We start from the raw sequence: 24744 nt of genomic DNA, 5'->3' as shown, positions 1-24744 counted from the left end.
TGCTCTTCTAGAATATGATACTCTTCTAGGATATGATGCTCTTCTAGAATATGATGCTCTTCTAGGATATGATGCTCTTCTATGATGCTCTTCTAGGATATGATGCTCTTCTAGGATATGATGCTCTTCTAGAATATGATGCTCTTCTAGGATATGATGCTCTTCTATGATGCTCTTCTAGGATATGATGCTCTTCTAGGATATGATGCTCTTCTAGAATAGGATGATCTTCTAGAATATGATGATCTAGGATATGATGCTCTTCTAGGATATGATACTCTTCTAGAATATGATACTCTTCTAGAATATGATGCTCTTCTAGAATATGATACTCTTCTAGGATATGATGCTCTTCTAGAATATGATACTCTTCTAGGATATGATGGTCTTCTAGGATATGATGGTCTTCTAGAATATGATACTCTTCTAGGATATGATGCTCTTCTATGATGCTCTTCTAGGATATGATGGTCTTCTAGGATATGATGCTCTTCTGGGATCTGATACTCTTCTAGGATATGATGCTCTTCTATGATGCTCTTCTAGGATATGATGCTCTTCTAGGATATGATGCTCTTCTATGATGCTCTTCTAGGATATGATGCTCTTCTAGAATATGATGCTCTTCTAGGATATGATGCTCTTCTATGATGCTCTTCTAGGATATGATGCTCTTCCAGGATATGATGCTCTTCTAGGATATGATGCTCTTCTAGGATATGATGCTCTTCTAGGATATGATACTCTTCTAGAATATGATACTCTTCTAGAATATGATGCTCTTCTATGATGCTAATCTAGGATATGATGCTCTTCTAGGATATGATGCTCTTCTAGAATATGATGCTCTTCTAGGATATGATGCTCTTCTAGGATATGATGCTCTTCTAGGATATGATGCTCTTCTAGGATATGATACTCTTCTAGGATATGATGCTCTTCTAGGATATGATGCTCTTCTAGGATATGATGCTCTTCTAGGATATGATGCTCTTCTAGGATATGATACTCTTCTAGGATATGATGCTCTTCTAGGATATGATGCTCTTCTAGGATACCATGCTGTTCTAGAATATGATACTCTTCTAGGATATGATGCTCTTCTAGGATATGATACTCTTCTAGGATATGATGCTCTTCTAGGATATGATGCTCTTCTAGGATATGATACTCTTCTAGGATATGATGCTCTTCTAGGATATGATGCTCTTCTAGGATACCATGCTGTTCTAGAATATGATGCATTCCTGCAGATTAAACTAACACAGTTAAAATGAACTACAGCAGTCAAATACACACTAATCCAGAAACATCATATATATAATAGGAGCCTTTACTGCAGAGTGTGTACTTTTACTTTTGGTACTTTAAGTAAATGCTGCTACATTCTACTTGTAGTACAGTGTAGTATTAGTACTTTGACTTCAGTAACGGACCCGGCTGAGAACACCTGACTCGAATTTCATATTTTTACTACCTAATTTTTATTGCTTTTACCCCGGATCCTGTCTATCTATCCTTTGTTTGATTTGTTTCATCGGGTTCTCTTGATCTTATTTCAGGTCTCAGAGTTTCGGTCCTGATGGATCATCTGATATCAGAAGACAGACGCTGTGATTTGTTGCCACGTGAATGAAACCGAATCGATTTAAACTGAAGGTGGAGACGCGTCGTCGTCAGTTACAGCGAAGACTCACCGCGGAGCAGAGCGTGAGTGTTGGTGTCCTCGGCGAGGACGGCCGTCTCCGTCAGCAGGACGTCCAGGCTGTCCGTCGTCTTGTAGGTCTGCAGCGCCCGAACGATGCGGTCGAAGCTCCTCTGACTCAGAGACTTCTTCATGTCGGACAGGAACTTCTTGGCTCTGCTGGCCTTTCCCTCCTCGGACACGTCGTCAGAGACGCAGAGCTTCTGCTGCAGGACGGAGACAACACACCGATCATATCTGGAGAACACATCTGGAGAACATACTGAAACCATCCGTTACAGAAACGGAGACCAGAAGCACTGAAGAGGGAGGTGGTTCTGTTATTCTCACATTTCTCCTCAGTCATCAGGTCACGACAGAAACTTTGAAAAGTTTTGAGCCACTCTAATTTAAGTCACAACAAATAATGCAGCGATACAGAAAGACCTTCAGGAGCCGTTAAAAACATGAAATAAACAAAAGAAAGTGCAACTAAGGCTAAAAAAAATATGATGAAATAAAAAGCAGACTTCTGTTGAATTAAATAATAAAAGATATTTTTGTTTGTTACTTGAAGCTTTGAACTACAAGTTTGAAGAAAACAAACAAACCTCCAGTTTTTTGTCTTAAAAAATAAATAAAACCTTGTAAATTGAAATTCTGTTTTTCCTTTTAACTTTATAATATCATGTAGCAAACACACACACACACACACACACACACACACACACACACACACACACACACACACACACACACACACACACACACACACACACAAAATCAGCCCCGTCAGATGGGAGAAATTAAATGTTTGAGTTATTTTTATACATTTGATTTCACCTGTGCAGTTTTACAAAACACAGATTTACTGTTTTAAAAAGGAGGCTCAAGTTTTGTGCTGAAAAACAAAGGATCAGTTACTTGTTTCTATTTTATATTTTACAGTTCTGACTTTATCTATATTTTTATTTGATGAAACATAAAAAAACAGTGGCTAAGACCCCAGAAGCTTCACAAACATACAGTAAAACAAAGATGTCCTTGAGATTATTTAAGTTTTTATTTGTTATTATTATCAATTGAATTAATAACTGAATCTTAAAGTAAACAGTCAGGCTCCATTTTCACCTGCCAGAATTCACATTTCAGTTTTCAGAGTTTTGTGATTTTTCTGTGAAATATTACGGGAATTTGAAAAATTTGCAAGTGGAGAAAAAAATATAGAAACATCAACTGCATCAGCTGTCAAAATAAGAGCTTTAGATGCTGTTTGATTCGGTGAACAGTTTTATTTGCTGATTAAAACAGCAGCAGAGCCTTTCTGGTTTTTAAATGAGGAGTTATTGTTGTTAGTAAAGAGAGTTTTGTCTGAAAAGATTTACTTTATGTTGTTAATACTTTCAGCATAGATTCTGATGACATTTTTTGCAGAAAAATCACATGAATAAAAAAAACAACAACAAAAAAAGGATGCTCCTGCAAATACTGTGGAGTTGAATTGAATCTGCGTTAGTGACTGATGTGGTGTGTTAACAGTGGATAACATCTACCTGCTCTTGGACCAGCTTGATTTTGCGTTTTCCTCCTCGCAGCTCGTCGTCCATCCTCTTGTCATGTTGGAGAGACAGCGTGGACAGACGGCTCGCCTTCACCACAAACATGCACAACATCAATTAAAAACAGTACACACTAATATATACACACAAATAACGGGTTTATGTTTCCTTGGCGACCACGGTGTCCCAAAGAAAAGGAGTTACCCTCTCCTCTCCCACGGCAGCATCACTGTCGTCGCCACGGCGATGGTCTCCTCGGCTGAGAGCATCCAGCAGGTTGGCTGGTCTCCTCTGACTCTCCTGACCCTCACCCTCGTACTCAACACAGATCCTGGCCATCCCATTGGCTCCTGTGTGGTCATCTGACCACAAACACACAGCAGCCTTCATCACCACGTTGTCGTGAGTCTTCAGGACTGAACACACGCTTCCATCACGCTTCAGCTGCTTCCTCTCTCTCCGTACTCACCGAGCCTCCTCCTCTTCAGGCTGGGGAGGTGGGCGTCCAGTGCCTTGGCCTTCTGGGTGCTGGAGCTCCGGGAGGAGGAGAAGGAGGAGGAGGAGGTGTTGGGTGCACACAGCGTCCCACAGCTCTCTGCAGCGGATTTCTTCATCACCACCGGCCTCTGAGGGATGAACACACACACACACACACACACACACACACACCGTTTGTGTGTGTGTGTGTGTGTGTGTGTGTGTGTGTGTGTGTGTGTGTGTGTGTGTGTGTGTGTGTGTGTGTGTGTGTGTGTGAGAGATGCTCCCACCAACCATCTTCTGAGCCACTCTGAAGAACTGAGAGACGTCACGGACGATGTTCCCGAAGCTGTCGTAAAGACGAACGTACGGCCGGATCCACGACGGGAGCTGCTTCCGGGCGTCGGCGCTCTTAAACCTGAGGGGGAGGAGTCACGTCTTATTTATCCCATCAATCTTGTATTTGTTTATTCCAGTTACGTATTTTCATGTTAGATGACTGCTGCAACCTTTAAACTCCAAACTCATTCAGATTGAAGGAGAACTATTGTAACTTCTCTTTTTATTCATTATTGACTTATTTTCAAAGTTTCCACATTAACACACATCCAGTGGAGCGAGATGTTCCTCAGGACCCGGATGCAAAGACAATTATCGGAAAATTCCCGAACACACAATTAAAATGTGCAGCTAAAAACATACATGAAACATGCGTCGAACACAGAATTAGAAGACGACAGAACAGCAGCTGAAAAGATAAAAGGTGCATCAAGTAGGAGGTGATAAATATAAAATATCATTTTCAGATTGTATTCTGGATCAACTGAATAATAATAATATTCAGTCCCTCCAGATGTTAGTGAATATTTTTGTGAATGTTTTGATCAAAAATGTTAGATTTTTTTTGGTGGATTTTTAAATGACTTTTTTTGCAGTAAAATTGCAGAAATTAGAAAACAATAACAAATCGATGGACAATTTTTTTTCTTTTAACCACCTGCCTGACAAATAGAAATCTGTGCTGACTTCGGGGGCGGAGCCTTGATGGTTGGAAATGAACACTTATTTATTTAAGTCAGTTTAATTTTGAAAAGGAGACTTTATGATGTCATACTTTCATTACAGCTTCTGTTGATGACTTTTATTTGTGGAAAAACTGCAAGAATTTTGCCAAAATTTTTAAGCTCCTGCAAATATTGTGTAGATTTCTTGAACTTGTGTTAATTCTTGTGATTGTAATATTTCCTGAAGGGACTGTGACGTGTAAAATGTCAAAAATGGGTAATAAAAGCACAATTTCTTTTGTCCAAAACCAAAGTATGTCGTTTACAAAGACAAAAGCAGGAAGTTAAATGATTAAGTAAATAGTTGCAGATTTGTTTTCTGTTAATCAACTAAGTGGTCGATTGAGTAGCTGTTAAACTCTCCTCCTCTTAAATCTCTTGAATGTCCCACTTAAGAGTAATTATAAATGATGATGGATGTTGCTAATGATTGACAGCTTGACCTCTGACCTCTGATCACACAGGAAGATGGCTCCGTAGTCCTCCTTGTGTCGGATCACCCTGCCAATGGCCTGATTCACCGCTCTGAAGGCCTGCTGCTTGTACCAGTCCTGCCCTGACAGGTACTGTACACACACACACACACACACACACACACACACACACACACACACACACACACACACACACACACACACACACACACACACACACACAGACACACACACACACACACACACACACACACACACACACACACACACACACACACACACACACACACACACACACACACACACACACACACACACACACACACACACACACACACACACACACACACACACAGACAGACACACATAGACACACACACACACACAGACACACACACACACACAGACACAGACACACACACAGACACACACACACACACACACACACACACACACACACACACACACACACACACACACACACACACACACACACACACACACACACGTGATGTTAAAACATCGTCAGAGTAACTCAAGACAGACTCAGAGGTCATAGGTCGTAGGTCAGCTTCACCTTCAGCCCCGGAGCTTTCTTTCGGCTCATCTCATCCAGAAACTGCATCTTCAGGACGACCCGCGGGTCCATCTTGGGGGGGAACGGCAGGCCGGTGATGACGACACCTCGACCGTACGTGTCCGCAAAGTCCAGACCTTCACTGGCCTGAGACGGAGACGTTCAGAGGACGCCGCGCAAATAAAGGGTCAGTCCGAAGTAGACGCCAGATTAAAGGGCCACTGAAGAATCTCATCAATAGGACTATAATTAAGATCCATCAGCTGTAGTGTTAGAACGTTTTATATATATTATATAATATGGAACATGTGAGGACGTTTCCAGATGTTTCCTCACCTTCCCTCGACACACAGCGAAGAAGCTTCCTCCTTTAGACGACGGGTCGTTGACTTGGTTGTAATATCCATCGATGACCTGGGGACACAGACAACAGGGGACGGACGTTTGACGGACTGTTTGTCTCCATGTTGGTTTCATGTGTGGAAACGCTGAATTCAAACCTCTGACCTCGTTAAAGGTTCCTTTCCCCTTCGGCTCTACGAAGATGGGCTTCACGTTCTCGATGCGCTCGGCATGACCTTTAGTCTGGAGACACGACAGAGACACAGAGAGACAGACAGGCAGAGAGAGACAGACAGAAAGAGAGACAGAGAGAGACAGACAGAGAGACAGACAGACAGAGAGAGACAGAGAGAGACAGACAGAGAGACAGACAGACAGAGCGAGACACAGACAGAGAGAGAGACAGACAGACAGAGAGAGACACAGGCAGAGAGAGAGACACACAGAGAGACAGACAGGCAGAGAGAGAGAGACACACAGAGAGACAGACAGACAGAGAGAGAGACAGACAGAGAGGTGGTTCTACTGATGTTCTACTGAGTTTCTACTGAAGCTCTGCTAAGGGTCTACTGAGGTTCCACTGAGGTTCTACTCACCCTCCAGAACTCCAGGTTTTTTTCCATTAAAGGGAACGAAGGGAAAAACACCAGGAGACCGTGAGGGACCACACGGCTCAGGTTGGCTGAGGAGGCAACACATTCATTTATTAATCTTATATTACTTACAATACATGATGGTGATCAGCCTCTTCTTCAACAGGAGACTTTTAAATGACGGAATGAGTGACACTTGGTTACCTAGCAACAACTACAGGCATTATATCAGCTAGAAAACATCCATTCAGAGAGTTCATTAAAGCCATGATGAGCTCACCGATGGTGTTCCCTAAAGACGCCATGTTCTCAGGAACAAACCTGTCACAGAGTGAAAGTCTGTCACTTTATATTTCAGTGTTAAATAAACAGAATCCCATCAGTCAGATATTAAAGTCATAAATAAAACTAACACAGCACATCAGGTCGAGTACGAGGAGGTGAACATTTCTGCAGGATTTTACTTCAAACAAATGAAAAGATGAGAATAAATCTGTGTTTTGACCCACAGAGGACAGAAAGTAATGAGTCCAATAAATCAGCCCTCAGAGTCATGTGACTGGTTCATGGTGAATTTTAATATTAATCTCTCACCTTCTATCAAACGCTGAGCTCAGCTGAGCTCCGTCTGGGCCTCGTTCTATGATGCTGACGAAGATCTGGTCACGCTCGATCACGTGTTTGTTCTCCAGACTGATGGGGAATTCTCTGAAGAAACAAACATCCAGGTTTTTATCTTCTGTTCATGCAACACATTAAATATATAAAGATATTTACTTCCTGATGATTTTGTATTCAATGGAGATGAAAATGTAATAATAATATAAGAAATGCGATTGGTTTTATTCTGATTTTTGACACTAGATAAATGAGAAAAAGTTGAATCATATACTTCTACAGACTTTATCATGAGTTATATTTCTGAAAACAATTCACAGCCTTTTGACATTTATTTCAACAGCAACCTTTGTAAACTGTTTTCTGTTTTGTTTTTCCTCAAACGTAACGACATCAGTTGTCACGCATCACAAACGACAGCTGAAAAAAGCATACACTATACCATCTGCTGGATAAAAGCGGTAACTGCATTTTTACATACCGAGCCAGGTTGAAGGAAGCAATTGAATTTAATAATAAATTGATTCAGGGATTAAAATCGATTTTCAAAAACTGCAATACCAGCGAGTGCCACTAGAGGTCGGCTCCAAAAAGCCTCCGGCTCCATAGACTCCCATTCAACTTCTCTCATCAAATCCAAAGTGAATCAAATGTGTCCATCAGTTATCTCGGTGTTGTTAGCTAAAGTCACTCCTTCTTCTTAGTTTTCTGGAGGTCCATCTGAAAATAATCCCTCATTCATTAGAAAAGAAGATTCAAGAAGACCTGGTTTTGGGGGCGTGTCTGTTTGATTGACAGGCCTGCAGTGCAGTCGGGTTACAGCTATCGGTGGGTGGGCCATAACGTTGCAACAGGAAGCTTACATCCTCATCTCCGCGGTGAAGGAGGAGAGGGGGGAGAGGGTCCCGCTGGTCAGGATGATGCAGCGGACGCCCTGATTGGCCAGATCCTGCATGCTGAACCCCGGAGAGAAGCACCAGTAACTCAGGATGTTTCCTGCAACATGCACAGAAACAGATGATGATGATGATGATGATGATGATGATGAATGTCTCTGGTTCTAACACTGTGATCCAACACGTTGAGCATCTTCACCTTGTTTCTTAGATGAAGATGAAGCCCAAACATCAGAGCTCTGCTTCTTCTTGTGGTAGCTGGTGTCTCGATGGATGTGAACCTGAAGCCAAACACACAGAGAGCTGATGTTCAGAGGTATATTTATTCACTCTGAGATTTGATCAAATGAAAGTATAACATTTTATTCACATAGCTGAACTCCACCCAAACCAGCTGAATCAGCTTCTTTCATGTGAACTATCACAAATTGATACTGGACACATTTCGTATCACATATGTATACGTACACACGTATCGATTTGGAGAATTTGCTGCTTTTGGATGGAATCATTGATAAGGAAAATAACGCTTCGCTGCAACTGTGACTAACACATTAACTACCAGGAGTGTTGACATGCTCAATGGACACGCACCTTAAAATGAGCCGTGTTGGACTGCATCTGCTGCTGTCTGTCCTTCTGTGATGGTTCACCGCAGAACACCAGCTACGACACCAGGAGAGAGGAAGAATTACTGAAAACCAGCTGCTGCTAATGCAATGAATCATGAAAGGACTTCATGCACAGCAGCAAACCTGGTGTCTAGCAGTTTTGATTTTGGTCTCATTTAGCTGCATATCGTTAAGACGCCAGTGTTTCTACATTTGTTTTTGTGAGGATTAAACAAACCAAACACAACATGTTCATCAGGGAGGTTTCCTGGTTTTAGTGGCTGCAAACTTTGGACAAAGAGAATAAGAGAAAAACTGTGAGCTATTCCTTTAGCTGCCTCCCGTGGCGTACCTGTATGATATCAGACAGCTTCTGGAGTCCACCTGTGTTGAGGAAGAGTCCCGACTCTGATGGGAAACAAGCAGACGAGTCATATTTAGCGCCTGTAGCTGTGTGGTGAAGCCAGCAGGTGTAACGGTCGTATGAAGCGGTACTGACGTCCTGCCAGGTGTCCGCTGATCTGCTCCAGAGCTTCGTAGACGGCCGTCTTGCTGTCGTAGGTCAGGTGAGCTCTCTCCAGCAGCTCGTAGATGAAGCTGGAACAGACGGACGGGGATTTAATTTCATTTCTGACACCCATCAGAACCACAGCTGTGGAAGAGCCCCGCCCCCTCGCACAGTTCACTGATTCCCCGCGGCACAGAGCCCGACCCTCTAAAAACAGCTATAATAACGAAGTAATCTGAGCCTGAGCCGAAGTGATCGGGTCGGGTCAGGTCTGACGGTTCGGGTTGTGAATTACAAACTCAAGTTTTCAGACATTTACAAACATGAAATGAAAAAAAAATTAGGTTGCAGTGAGCAAAGATGTCTCATGCCTGTTCCTTAAACTCCTCTCTTCCCGTTTCTGTTGGTGTTCATGTTCACACTATACCTTAACATGAAATGACATAACACACCATAAACATGTTGTATATCTAATAACAATAGAAGAAGGAAAATGAGCAATGTGAAATGTAGTTATTATGAACCATTTTACTTCATAATCCACGACTGTTTGTTCCAGTATGAAGAACTGAATACATCCGGCTACATACATGCCAGGCTTTGTGATGCCTTTGTCACTTGGAACTTCATAGGAGTCGATGGCAGCTTCCAGACCCAGCAGGATCTCTGTTAGAGAACACAAAGACAGGTCAGACAAATCTCACGTCACTGACCAAAACATAACCATAATAGACGCTCTAATAAGGCTAATTTATACTTAAAGAATACTTACGTTTGATTTTAGCGATGGTGGTTATATCTATCTTTAAACCTGAAACAGACACAAATATGAATTTAAATAAACATGAAACAAACAGTGAAAAATTAGCCTTTCTAATATAAGATTTAAAAGGTAAGATGATTTATTCTCTGGGATAATAATCAGCTGATGATTCCTGATCTGATGACGCAGATGCGTGACGACCGGATGTGCGTGTCGTGTGCGTGACGTCCAGGTGTGCGTGACGTGTGCACGACGTCCAGGTGTGCGTGACGTGTGCACGACGTCCAGGTGTGCGTGACGTCTGGGGGTGCGTGACGTCCGGGTGTGCGTGACGTGTGCGTGACGTCCGGGTGTGCGTGACGTCCGGGTGTGCGTGATGTGTGCGTGACGTCCGGGTGTGCGTGATGTGTGCGTGACGTCCGGGTGTGCGTGACATGTGCGTGACATCCAGGTGTGCGTGACGTGTGCGTGACGTCCGGGTGTGCGTGACATGTGCGTGACATCCAGGTGTGCGTGACATCCAGACGTGCGTGATGTGTGCGTGACGTCCGGGTGTGCGTGACATGTGCGTGACCTCAGTGTTGTAGTGAGATAAACGTCCTGACCGGAGCTCAGTGAGTCTACGTTAAAGTCGTCAGCGTTTTCGTGTCCCGTCTCCTTCGCCTGCTCCGACAGCAGCCGGTCGACGGCGCTGATGGCCGACGCCACGTCGTACGGAGTCAGGTCGAACGACGTGGACTCTTCACACGTCTTCTCCTGCACAATTATAAAACGCTATTAAGATGCTGTCCAGAGTCCTGAACACAGATATATGTTTAATATGTTGCTAATTACAAGTAAGAAAATGGATGAGAACAGAAACTCCCACCGTTGAGGATTAATGTGATCCACCAGATTTATGTGATGCAGAAACTAACTTTTGAAAGAAAAGGTAAAAAGCTGTTGGAAGTCTTGGATTGATTCTGCATCCTCATTTAGATTTTACATAATCCACAATGGTTTCTTTTAGCTGCTCCTCTGCTCAACGTTCATATTTTCTAATTTTTGTTTTTTTTATATGTATTATTTACACAGTGATTACTTTTATTTTACTTTATTATTTCTCTCTTTAAAATGTGAACATCATGTAAACATGTTTTACAAGATAATGTTTCAGTTCTGTTCCAAACAAAAATTTGTATTTAACAAAAAAATGTATGAAAACATTTGATTTGATAATAACATAAAGATGTTCTCAGTGAGACAGGACACAGACTGGGTCTGAGTCTGCTTCACATGCAGCTCCTCTCAGGTGATACTCTGACTCACAGGTGCAGCGTCCAGCATTCATTCAGCCAGCTGACTCATGATGACATCATCACTCACTAAGGGGTGTTTATGTTTGTGGGTCTGACCTCACTGTCGCGGTCCGGCCGATCAACTGTCACCAGACAACTCAACACAGATGAATATCTACAGAGTGAACATCTCACCACGTTGTGCGCTTCGTCGAAGATGACCACCGCTCCGCTCAGCTCGATGTTGTGCGCCCGGCGGCTCTGTGGAGCGAAGACAGAGATCAGAGGAGCAGAATCCATGTTTAATTATGTTTAATGAGAAGGATGATCATCATACTAGAGTCTATGTTAATGAACATTCACATGTACACGACATCTCGGGAACGCCTGGAGGGAATTCCTTCACATTTGTCACAAATGTTCACTTTGGCTCAGCAATGAACTGTTTAGATGTTGGAGGTCAAAGTCAAGGTCACTGTGAGTTCAGTATCTATACAAGTTTAGACAGATTTAGGTTAGGTTAGGTTAGGTTAGGTTAGGTTAGGTAGTTACTTTATTAATCCCCGAGGGGAAATTTTTTCGCTACAGCAGCATACAGAAGCAATAAGATAATAATAGAATAATAGAAAGCAATAAAATAGCAGTAAAAAAATATAAAATATAAAATGCACAGTATAGACAGTATATACAGTATAGTATATATCTATATATATTATATACAAACAACCAAGAAACACAGTCAACAGTGTTATTGTACTGTGATGGATTTTGCCAGAGGTGAGTTATTGTACAGTCTTATTGTAGTGGACAGGAATGATCTCCTGTATCTGGAATGATCTCCTGTATCTGGAATGATCTCCTGTATCAGGAATGATCTCCTGTATCAGGAATGATCTCCTGTATCTGGAATGATCTCCTGTATCTGGAATGATCTCCTGTATCAGGAATGATCTCCTGTATCAGGAATGATCTCCTGTATCTGGAATGATCTCCTGTATCTGGAATGATCTCCTGTATCAGGAATGATCTCCTGTATCAGGAATGATCTCCTGTATCTGGAATGATCTCCTGTATCTGGAATGATCTCCTGTATCTGGAATGATCTCCTGTATCTGGAATGATCTCCTGTATCTGGAATGATCTCCTGTATCTGTCCTTGTGACAGCGGAGCTGGAGGAGTCTTTTGGAGAACGTCCTCCTCTGTCCCTGCAGCAGGTGGTGGAGAGGGTGGTCAGGATTATCCAATATGGATAATAGTTTGTTCAGCGTCCTCCTCTCCACCTCCTTTTCCAGACTGTCCAGTTTGTAGCCGATGATGGAGCCGGCCTTCTTCACCAGTTTGTTAAGTCTGTTGGTGTCACCGGCTCCAATGCTGCCCCCCCCTCCCCTTCTCCCCTCCTTCCCCCCAGCAGACCACAGCGAAGTACAGTTCACTGGCCACAACAGATGGTAGAACATCTCCAACATCTCGCTGCACACATTGAAGGATCGAAGTTTCCTCAAGAAAAAGAGTCGACTCATCCCCTTCTTGTAGACAGCGTTGATGTTGGTCTTCCATTTCAGTCTGTTGTCATGGAGACACCAGGTACTTGTACTCCTCCACCATGTCCACCTCCTCTCCCAGAACTCTCAGCGGTTGTGGAGCCGTCGTCTTCCTCCTGAAGTCGACCACCATCTCTCTGGTCTTGGCCACGTTCAGAAGGAGGTGATTTCTACCAGCCCACTCCACAAAGTCCTCCACTACTGCCCTGTACTCCTCCTCCTGTCCATCCCTTATACATCCTACCACTGCAGAGTCATCAGAGAACTTCTGCAGATGGCAGGACTCTGAGTTGTACTGGAAGTCAGTGGTGTAGAAGGTGAACAGGAAGGAGACAGAACAGTTCCCTGAGGAGCTCCAGTACCACTGACCACCGTATCAGACAGCACACTGCCCAGACGGACAAACTGTGGTCTGCCTGTCAGGTAGTCATTGATCCAGGAGACGGTGGACGTGTCCCCCCCCACCACCCGCAGCTTCTCACTCAGCAGCAGTGGTTGGATGGTGTTAAATGCACTGGAGAAATCAAAGAAAGTGATTCTCACAGAGTCACCGGTTCCATCCAGGTGAGACTGAGCTCGTTGCAGCAGGTAGATGATGTCATCGTCCACTCCCACACGAGGCTGGTACGCAAATTGCAGAGGGTCCAGTGAAGATTTCACCAGCGGTCTGAGGTGGACCAAGACCAGCCTCTCCAGCACCTTCATCACATGAGATGTGAGGGCAACCGGTCGGTAGTTGTTGAGGCCAGATGGAGTCGTCTTCTTAGGGATATACATGGAAACTAAAACTTGAGTGGGCGGCCGAGGTCTTTCCAACAGAATATAACTGATTCTACAAGTTTAGTCAGAACTTTTAGCTCCTTGAAAGTATGTCAGACTCAGAAGGACATAAGCTCTGCCTCCTCATTCACAGCGTCACACCTGTGAGTCAGCTCACCTTTGGATCCAGCAGGTAGTTGTAAGGCATGAAGATGACATCTGCTTGTTGTTTCAGGGAGCGGGAGAGGTAGTACGGACAGACCCTGCAGAGAAATGGTTAAACAGCAATTTAAATAAAGATACTGCAGACAAAAAGTACTTTTTACTGCCCCTAAAGGTAAACTCAGGTAGGACATGTAGCACAGCAGTTATCTACCCATCACAATACATTCAGCGGTGTTCAGGTGGTTGGTTTGGTGTTTGAGATTGTTGTCGATAAAAGGAGACAAGTTTGCAAATACGTAAACTAGAGCCGCACAATTAATAATAATAAAAACACAATTTGATTCCTGCCTCTCTGCAAAATCATTTTTACAGGTGACAGGCGTACAGACAGGCGTACAGACAGACAGGCGTACAGACAGGCGTACAGACAGACAGGCGTACAGACAGGCGTACAAACAGACAGGCATACAGATAGGCGTGCGTACAGACAGACAGGCGTACAGGCAGGCGTACAGACAGACAGGCGTACAGACAGACAGGCGTACAGACAGACACAGACAGACAGCGTACAGACAGACAGACAGACAGGCGTACAGACAGGCAGACAGGTGTACAGACAGACAGTACAGACAGACAGGCGTACAGACAGACAGGTGTACAGACAGGTGTACAGACAGACAGGCGTACAGACAGGTGTACAGACAGACAGGTGTACAGACAGACAGGCGTACAGACAGGCGTACAGACAGGCAGGCGTACAGACAGGCGTACAGACAGACAGGCGTACAGACAGGCAGGTGTACAGACAGGTGTACAGACAGACAGGCGTACAGACAGGTGTACAGACAGACAGGCGTACAGACAGACAGGCGTACAGACAGGCAGGCGTACAGACAGACAGGTGTACAGACAGGCGTACAGACAGACAGGCGTACAGACAGACAGGTGTACAGACAGGCGTACAGACAGACAGGTGTACAGACAGGCGTACAGACAGACAGGCGTACAGACAGGCGTACAGACAGACAGGCGTACAGACAGGCGTACAGACAGACAGGCGTACAGACAGGCGCCCGCTGGTTAAATATGATGTAATCTTCCCTGTCAGGTTCATCAATGATAATAAATCATCTGAAGTCTGTAGTTTTTAAACATTTTGAGTCCTCTGTGTTTTATTGAACTCAGTAGCAGCATTTCATTAAGATGATTGAGCTCAAATTTATAAGATTTCTGTAATTCATCTCAATATTTATATTATTAATATTATTATTTTACTACAATATCTTATGAAAACAGAATAAAATATTAAACAGAATATTTCATATCATTTATATCTGTCTTTTTTATCAGGTAAATAAAAGCAATAAACATTTATACTGAAAAACAAAATTGTGATTCTCATTTTAATTATGAACACATGAATCTCACCTCTGTTTGTTCCCGAATTTGACCAAATCCTCCACATCCAGGATGGAGTGAGTCAGCTCTCTGTCGGTGCTCTTCTCTGGAACAAAAACACATCAAATCTGAAGGACAAACATTTAACCAACAGACTGTGTCACTCTTTCATTAATTGCATGCAGTCTATTAAACATCTTCTCCAGATTACACTTTGTATGACATCATTACCTTCAACGTTATTGTAGAAGACACATGACCTGGTGGAAACCTTCGCTCTGCACATGTGGACCTGAAAAACAGACACAATTAGACTGAAGTCCGTCCAGACCGGACCGGTGTTCATCTCCAGAACCAGAACACCGATGTAACGATAGAGCCTGTATGATGGCAGCAGTCGGCTCAGCTGTCATTTTATCCCAGAGGTCACGTGAGGTATTGCAACAACAGAAAAATCCATTGTAGTACAAAAAGGCTTTTTTTTTTTCCCCTCATAAAACACCATTATAAAGGTCAATAAAGGTCAAACCAAGCATCTGACCACTTACAAAGATTCCTTCAAAGTCTTTACAACGTATATATAATATGAGTCTGGACAGACACGGACGTAAACAACACACATGGACGTAAACAACACACATGGACGTAAACAACAGACATGGACGTAAACAACAAACATGGACGTAAACAACAGACATGGACGTAAACAACAGACATGGACGTAAACAACAGACATGGACGTAAACAGCAGACATGGACGTAAACAGCAGACATGGACGTAAACAGCAGACATGGACGTAAACAGCAGACATGGACGTAAACAACAGACATGGACGTAAACAACAGACATGGACGTAAACAACAGACATGGACGTAAACAACACACATGGACGTAAACAACAGACATGGACGTAAACAAGACATGACATGGACGTAAACAACAGACATGGACGTAAACAACAGACATGGACGTAAACAACAGACATGGACGTAAACAACACGTAAACAACACACATGGACGTAAACAACAGACATGGACGTAAACAACACACATGGACGTAAACAACACACATGGACGTAAACAACAGACATGGACGTAAACAACAGACATGGACGTAAACAACAGACATGGACATAAACAGCAGACATGGACGTAAACAACACACATGGACGTAAACAGCAGACATGGACGTAAACAGCAGACATGGACGTAAACAACAGACATGGACGTAAACAGCAGACATGGACGTAAACAACACACATGGACGTAAACAACAGACATGGACGTAAACAACAGACATGGACGTAAACAACAAACATGGACGTAAACAACAGACATGGACGTAAACAACAGACATGGACGTAAACAACACACATGGACGTAAACAACAGACATGGACGTAAACAACAGACATGGACGTAAACAACAGACATGGACGTAAACAGCAGACATGGACGTAAACAACAGACATGGACGTAAACAACACACATGGACGTAAACAACAAACATGGACGTAAACAACAGACATGGACGTAAACAACAAAGACCGATTTTCAGAGGCAGTAAATCTAGTTTGTAATGACGTTATGTTGATGAAAAACAAAAAAGTAGACAGCTTAGACTGCGTATAAAAAAATAACCAATTAGTAGGTAGTGGTAGGTATTAGCAGGTAGTGAGCCACCTGGGGCGGCACCCACCTGTCACTCAAAGCAGCCCCTCCCCATACAGTTGGGTGGGGGGGGGTTATTAACATAACTGCTGGACACATTTGATTCACTTTGGATTTGATGAGAGAAGTTGAATGGGAGTCTATGGAGCCGGAGGCTTTTTGGAGCCGACCTCTAGTGGCACTCGCTGGTATTGCAGCTGAAGACACTTCTGGATCGGAACCATTTTACAGACCTGAAGCTACGAACTCTTTTATATCCAGTCTGTAGTTTCAATATAAGTCATGAAGTAAAGCTGATAATAATATACAGAGAGAAACTCAACAGTTCAACAATTTCCATGTGAAGGAATCTGTCAACAGAACTGGACTCAGAGGTGGAGAACATCTGAGAAACATCCTGACCAGCTCACCTTGATGTGGTTGCTCTCCTGACGCATGACTTCCTGGTTGATGCACAACTGCTCTCTGGACCCCAGAACACACACCTTCGGCCTGGATCACACACACACACACACACACACACACACACACACACACACACACACACACACACACACACACACACACACACAGAGAAGGGATGACCTGGGGTTTACTACAGGTAGCGGGTCGCCCCTGAACCAGAACTGGGAGCTGACGGTTCGCGTCTCACCTGTACGACGTGTTCTTCAGCTCGTGGACGACCTGTGCGAGCTGAGAGTGAGTCCTGGACGCGTAGATGATCTTCGGGACGTCGGTGTAGAAGGCTGGAGGACGACAGGAGCAGAAGACCGTACATTACGTCATAATACAGAAACATGACGTCACCGAGATGACGTGTCTTCATATGTTGACCTCAGAATGACCTTTAGTTTAAATAAACTGCAGAAATGATGAAGTCCACCAAACTGGTGACCTGTCGAAGCAATACTTCAAATAAAGACGGACATTAAATCAAATTATCAAATTTAAAATGACACGAAGGACAGTTAAATATATTGTATTTATTTAAATATGAGTGTATTGATGTTGAAGTGACCAACGTACCGGTCTTGTCCCCGTCGGTGGCCGCCGTCCCCCAGGAGGACAGCGGCGTGTTGGGGAACATCTCCTGTCCTCCCAGCCGCTCACAGATCTTGCGAGCGGAGACGGTGTCCTTGAAGTTGTCCCTCCAGGCCAGCGTGGCGCACAGCAGACACAGAGTCTTACCGGTCCCTGTCGGACTCTCCAGAACCCCGTTCACACCCTGGGACCGGCAGACAGGCAGACAGATGGAGAGACAGACAGATGGACGGTTACACTGATTCGTGTCTAACCTCTTCTTTCATTGAAAAACAAAAACAAGTAAACAGCTATTTCAGGAACTCTCTCTTCTGCTGCGTTCAGTGACCTGGACCAGGACCAGGACCTGGACCAGGACCTAAATCTAGACCTAGATTGAGACCTGGACCAGGACCAGGACCTGGACCAGGACCTAAATCTAGACCTAGATTGAGACCCGGACCTGGACCAGGACCAGGACTGAGATCAGGTTCGGTTCAGGACTGTGATGATGGTGAAAACTGCAGCATCGTTGCGGGAACTTTTGTCAGCTGGACACCGGCCGGACTGACTTCCTGTGTCCGGTGACGGAGCCCGAACACGAGTCGGTCCTCACCCGCTGGAGACACTCTATCACCCGGTTCATGTAGTCCCGCTGACAGTCGTACGGCGGGAACGGGAAGTCCACGGTGACCCCGCTGAGGCTGAGGGACGGCATCGTGTCCGGCGTCGCTCCGTAACATGAACGAAGTTCACTGTTGACGCTGAAAACTTTCAGAAGAAACTTGTTGACGCAGAAAAACACATGAAGCAGCTTCGCGCCAGCTTTCCGATTTCAGCCCCACTGCTCATGCGCACTGTGACGCCGGCTCGTGCTGCATTCACGTACTCACAGAAAAACAGTATTTTCTTTACTCTAACATGATAGTGGTAAACGGAAGATTAAAAAAAAAATAGTATTTGTGTAATTATTATGTTTTATAATTAATCACTTTAGGTCCGTTTGTAAAAATCTTTTCACTTTAAAATGTCTCTTTTGCTGTTTCTAACATCCTGATTACATCGAATGTGCTTTATTGTGGCATGGATGGATTATTAAACTGTGCAAAGACACCAGATAAATATATCTAAAATATATAAATATATGTTGGTATTTAATGTCCATCTTGTGCTGCTCTTTTATTCTGCTTAATACGACGCTGCTTCTTTGGAGGTTGTTCATTGTGATTTTTTTTTTCTAAATTAATACACTTCAGGAAGCAAATTATCAAGAGTTCAAACAAAGCAGGTTTCTGTCACTTGGAAACACTGCACTATAAAACATCTTTGTTAAACTAAAACTATGAACCGTTTTTCACTGCAGACATTTGAACCTGTAGGTAAAGCTCAGGTGTGTTAATGAAGCTCAGGTGTGTTAATGAAGCTCAGGTGTGTTAATGAAGCTCAGTTCAAAGTCCTTCACTATAAGATGTACTGGTCGCTGTGTTTTACGTCTTATATTTATCACCTCTTACTTGATGCATGAGACTCTTTGCTACCAGACTGTATAGTAGGCCAGAAACAGATTTAGTATGTTCCAATACTTAGTATGTTAAATGTAGTATGCACAAAGTACCAGGATGTTCTACTACATCTGCAGTCTGCAAGTCAGCATGCTCCTCTGGATGTTCTGACCCACAATCTTTGCAGCGGAAGATACGTCACTTCAACTGAGCTGCAGAGAGTTGGTGGCGCTGAAGCTCCGCCCACAAGAGGAAGTAGACAACGACGAAGAAGAAGAGGCATTAAAAGCAAGCGTACTCGTTCTAAATGAAATCCTTTTTCTATTTACTTCAAATGTAGCGGGTCAAAGGTCAAGGTGCATTGTTAGGATGAAGTAGTACTTCCCAGTTGTACACACACTACACACAACAGTATTGACAGCCAGGATGGAGCGCCAGAAACAACAAGTCACTGTCCAAACGTTGTTTACAATTCAACAAGCACATCATTTATTCTATCAGTGAAATACAACAAGCAGGAATCCGGTGAGTGGGCGTCCTTCCTACTCCTGTCCAGCAGAAGGCAGCACAATCTTCTCCGTGTCGTAGTAGTTCTCTGATATGAGAGGAAGACCGTCCTTCTCTCTCAGCTGGATCACCTGCTCAGCCTCCCGCCGGGCCCACTGACGCATGCTGGGACACACACACACACACACACACACACACACACACACACACACACACACACACACACACACACACACACACACACACACACACACACACACACACACACAGGGAGATGGAGGGAACCCTTTAGACAGGATGAAGCACTCAGAACGCTCCAAAAGAAGAAGAAGTGTGAAACTCTGAACACTTTCTACCCCAAACGTGTCGCCATCTTGGCTACGTAGAGGAAGGGGCGGGGCCATAAAGGATTTTCAAATTTAAAGCGTGTGAAGAAGCTGCAGCTGTTCCTGAACAGTGTTTCTTTTCCACTGCCGCTGGTAAAATAATTAAAGCTGCAGATATTTTGGAGGCTGATGTGTTCACATGATGAGGTCATTTCCTGTCAGAGTGATCTGAAACAACACTCCTAACATGTTAGAGACCTATGTGTCCCTCCACTGAGGGACGTTAGTCATCTGGAACGCAGCATCAGTCTCTCTTAGACAGTTTCACCTCCTCCAACAGCCAATCAGCTCGTAGCAAAGTCAGCTGGTAGAAGAACTCACCCGTGATCCGGTAAATAATGGATGAACGTTCCTCCGATGACGAGGGCCACTGAGATACCGAAGAACAGCCCCACCTTCATGTTCCATGCATCCTCCACCGGGTCACTGGAGAACCCATGGTAGTCCGGGTTCTGGAGGAGGAGGAGGAAGAAGGAGAAGAAGGAGAAGAAGGAGAAGGAGAAGTAGAAGAAGAAGTAGAAGGAGAAGAAGTAGAAGAAGAAGAAGTAGGAGAAGAAGAAGGAGAAGTAGAAGAAGAAGAAGTAGAAGAAGAAGAAGGAGAAGAAGAAGAAGAAGAAGAAGGAGAAGAAGAAGAAGAAGAAGGAGAAGAAGTAGAAGAGAAGAAGGAGAAGAAGAAGAAGAAGAAGAAGAAGAAGAAGTAGAAGAAGAAGAAGTAGAAAGAAGAAGAAGAAGAAGAAGAAGAAGAAGAAGAAGAAGAAGAAGAAGAAGAAGAAGAAGAAGTAGAAGAAGAAGAAGAAGAAGAAGAAGAAGAAGAAGAAGAAGAAGAAGAAGAAGAAGAAGAAGAAGAAGAAGAAGAAGAAAGAAGAAGAAGAAGAAGAAGAAGAGAAGAAGAGAAGTAGAAGAAGAAGAAGAAGAAGAAGAAGAAGAAGAAGAAGGAGAAGGAGAAGGAGGATTATTATCTGTAATCTTTTCTAAGTTTTTGTTCTGGTCCATCGTCTAATATTGTTCACCGTTTTATTAAATGTATTTTTGTTTAATTCTCTATAGAACATAAATATAAAGCTGAAAAATAGAAAATAGAAAAACAGTTAGAAAAATTGTGAATTTGACTGAAACTGAAAAAAAAAGTAAAAACTAAAGTAAAAGAACCATCAGAGTCCAAAACAATCAGAGTCCAGAACCTTCAGAGTCCAGAACCTTCAGAGTCCAGAACCATCAGAGTCCAGAACCATCAGAGTCCAGAACCATCAGAGTCCAGAACCTTCAGAGTCCAGAACCTTCAGAGTCCAGAACCATCAGAGTCCCGAACCATCAGAGTCCCGAACCATCAGAGTCCAGAACCATCAGAGTCCAGAACCTTCAGAGTCCAGAACCATCAGAGTCCAGAACCTTCAGAGTCCAGAACCATCAGAGTCCAGAACCTTCAGAGTCCCGAACCATCAGAGTCCCGAACCTTCAGAGTCCCGAACCTTCAGAGTCCCGAACCGGGTGTCAATCGGGCTTAAATACAAAGTAAAATAAAATAACGACGAACATTAACTTGTGCGCTCTGAGTCGTTTCTGTAACTAGGAGGTCTGAAGGACTCTGATGGAGCTGCTGGTTCTGACCGGACCAGACCGGACCGGACCATCTACACAGCCAGACCTCCTGCTGTCACTTAGTCTGACTCAGACATGTGAGGACAGACGAGTGTCTTCAATCCATCAAATCTACAAAGACCTCAAATCAACCTGCAGACTTTTATTAAATCATTGCAGCATCCTGATGATGATGATGATGATATAAACTCAGCAGGCACTTTATTAGGCACACCTGTTCAACTGCTCGTTAACTAAATATCTGATCAGCCAATCACATGACAGCAGCTCAATGCATTGAGGCATGAAGACACGATGAAGACGAGCTGCTGAAGGTCAAACGGAGCATCAGAACAGGAAGAAAGGTGATTTCAGTGATTTGAAGGTTGTTGGAGCCAGACGGGCTGGTCTGAGTATTCACTAACTGATGATCTACTGATGAACAACCATCTCTAGCTTTACACAGAACGGTCCGACAAAGAGAACATATTCAGGGAGCTCCAGTTCTCTGATGCCTCGTTGATGCCAGAGGTCAGAGGTCAGAGGAGGTCAGCCAGACTGGTTGGAGATGATAGAAGGAAACAGTAACTCCAATAAGCACTCGTTCCAACCGAGAAGATCTGAACAACACCTGGAAGCTTGAAGCAGACGGACTCCAGTGGTGGTGGTGTGATGGTGGTGGTGGTGGTGGTGGTGTGGTGGTGGTGTGATGGTGGTGTGATGGTGGTGGTGTGATGGTGGTGGTGTGATGGTGGTGTGATGGTGGTGGTGTGATGGTGGTGGTGTGATGGTGGTGGTGTGATGGTGGTGTGATGGTGGTGGTGTGATGGTGGTGGTGTGATGGTGGTGTGGTGGTGGTGGTGTGATGGTGGTGTGATGGTGGTGTTGTGATGGTGGTGTGGTGGTGGTGTGATGGTGGTGTGATGGTGGTGTGGTGATGGTGGTGTGATGGTGGTGTGATGGTGGTGGTGGTGGTGGTGTGATGGTGGTGTGATGGTGGTGTGTGATGGTGGTGTGATGGTGGTGTGGTGGTGGTGGTGTGGTGGTGGTGTGATGGTGGTGGTGGTGTGGTGGTGTGATGGTGGTGGTGTGATGGTGGTGGTGTGATGGTGGTGTGGTGGTGGTGTGATGGTGGTGTTGTGATGGTGGTGTGGTGGTGGTGTGATGGTGGTGTGATGGTGGTGTGGTGATGGTGGTGTGATGGTGGTGTGATGGTGGTGGTGGTGGTGGTGTGATGGTGGTGTGATGGTGGTGTGGTGATGGTGGTGTGATGGTGATGTGATGGTGGTGGTGTGATGGTGGTGTGATGGTGGTGTGGTGGTGGTGGTGTGGTGGTGTTGTGATGGTGGTGTGATGGTGTTGTGGTGGTGGTGTGGTGGTGGTGTGATGGTGTTGTGGTGGTGGTGTGATGGTGTGGTGGTGGTGTGATGGTGTGGTGGTGGTGTGATGGTGTTGTGATGGTGGTGGTGTGATGGTGGTGTGATGGTGTTGTGATGGTGGTGGTGTGATGGTGTTGTGATGGTGGTGTGATGGTGGTGGTGTGATGGTGTTGTGATGGTGGTGGTGTGATGGTGGTGTGATGGTGGTGGTGTGATGGTGTTGTGATGGTGGTGTGATGGTGGTGGTGTGATGGTGGTGTGATGGTGGTGGTGTGATGGTGTTGTGATGGTGGTGTGATGGTGTTGTGATGGTGGTGGTGGTGGTGTGATGGTGTTGTGATGGTGGTGTTGTGATGGTGGTGGTGTGATGGTGGTGGTGGTGTGGTGGTAGTGTGATGGTGGTTTGATATTTTCTTGTCCCACTTTGGGTCCTTTGTACCAGCTGAGCATCATGTAAACACCACAGCCTACCTGAGTATTGCTGCTGACCGTGTCCGTCCCTTAATGTCCTCAGTGGACCGTCTCCTGATGTCCTCAGTGGACCGTCTCCTGATGGCTGCTTCCAGCAGGATAACGCACCACGTCACAAAGATCAAATCATCTCAAACTGGTTTCTGGAACATGACGAGGAGTTCACTGGACTCCAAATATACACATATATATCTATATATGTAGTTCTGGACCTGGACGGTAGTTCTGGACCTGGACCGGTTCTGATGTGGTCCGGAGGTGAAAAACAGCAGTGAAATGTCCCTTCTTTATTTTTTATAAAAACATTAAATGTTTCCTAAAGTAGAGAAAACTCCCCTGAAGTGTCTGAGACGGTTTATGAACAGTGAGACAGCCTTCCGGTACCGTGTGGTGACCCGGTTCTAACGGAGTACCGGGGAAGCAGAACTCACCTTGACAAACGGGCTGACCTCGCCGTGTCCGGACAGCCCCGCCGCAGGGTGCAGCTCCGTCACGGCGGCCGAACCGGCGGCACCGGTCGGTTTGGACTGGGAGACGAACCGGGCCGGTGGGTTACGGAGTAACCGGGGCAAAGCGGGCCCGAACCGCGACAGTCGGGTCAACATTCCGCCTGTATTTGTGAAGGATACTATCCCGGAAGCGGAAACAGGAGGGTTTACCCCCGTTTCTTCTTCGTTTCCTAGAAGTTAACCGGTACGTTGCTGCCACCGGGAGGCGACCGACGGTACTGCACCCTGAGGACACGTTAACAGCTCAGTGGCCTGTGTTCTCGTGTATTCTTTCAGACTGCAGGGCCCCTTTTGGACCACAGAACCGTCCATACCCGGGTTAAACCCACGTTACACTGCAGTGGCTCCCCGTAGATCCACATTCTGATCCAGTTCTAAATGAAACAGGCTATAAAATGATGAATTGTTGTGTATGTTACATTTTACTGCTGTAGATATTTAAGGTTATGATCAT

General features: G+C 44.6%; 2 protein-coding genes across 2 annotated transcripts; both read right to left on the bottom strand.

Annotated features, from left to right (window-relative positions):
* Positions 1 to 1619: 1619 nt before the first annotated feature.
* Positions 1620 to 19814, bottom strand: rtel1 (regulator of telomere elongation helicase 1). The gene is made up of 29 exons (XM_069688558.1): positions 19574 to 19814; positions 18575 to 18729; positions 17965 to 18163; positions 17591 to 17684; positions 17349 to 17430; positions 15499 to 15559; positions 15298 to 15373; positions 13883 to 13967; positions 11599 to 11664; positions 10732 to 10882; positions 10136 to 10174; positions 9954 to 10029; positions 9355 to 9452; positions 9208 to 9263; positions 8839 to 8910; positions 8444 to 8525; positions 8212 to 8344; positions 7325 to 7438; positions 7011 to 7051; positions 6734 to 6819; positions 6303 to 6380; positions 6132 to 6209; positions 5796 to 5942; positions 5235 to 5350; positions 4015 to 4138; positions 3713 to 3869; positions 3448 to 3605; positions 3238 to 3333; positions 1620 to 1911 (listed from the first exon to the last, which is right to left on the bottom strand). Exons 2-29 carry the CDS (start codon positions 18674 to 18676, stop codon positions 1681 to 1683), a joined length of 2898 nt encoding a protein of 965 aa, XP_069544659.1. The 5' UTR covers positions 18677 to 18729; positions 19574 to 19814; the 3' UTR covers positions 1620 to 1680.
* A 108-nt stretch (positions 19815 to 19922) lies between these two features.
* On the bottom strand, positions 19923 to 24439 carry ndufb11 (NADH:ubiquinone oxidoreductase subunit B11). Its single transcript, XM_069688559.1, has 3 exons — positions 24213 to 24439; positions 20675 to 20805; positions 19923 to 20132 (listed from the first exon to the last, which is right to left on the bottom strand). The coding sequence occupies exons 1-3, from the start codon at positions 24384 to 24386 to the stop codon at positions 20003 to 20005; spliced, it is 435 nt and encodes a 144-aa protein (XP_069544660.1). The 5' UTR covers positions 24387 to 24439; the 3' UTR covers positions 19923 to 20002.
* Between the last annotated feature and the right edge of the window lie 305 nt (positions 24440 to 24744).

Source organism: Brachyistius frenatus, unplaced genomic scaffold (assembly GCF_029030835.1).
Source record: "Brachyistius frenatus isolate BFR_SWC_R1_liver_20210118 unplaced genomic scaffold, ASM2903083v1 Contig_629, whole genome shotgun sequence".
NCBI classification, from domain to species: domain Eukaryota; kingdom Metazoa; phylum Chordata; class Actinopteri; family Embiotocidae; genus Brachyistius; species Brachyistius frenatus.
Note: the sequence above shows the minus strand (reverse complement) of the source record. Positions and strands in the feature narration are given on the sequence as shown.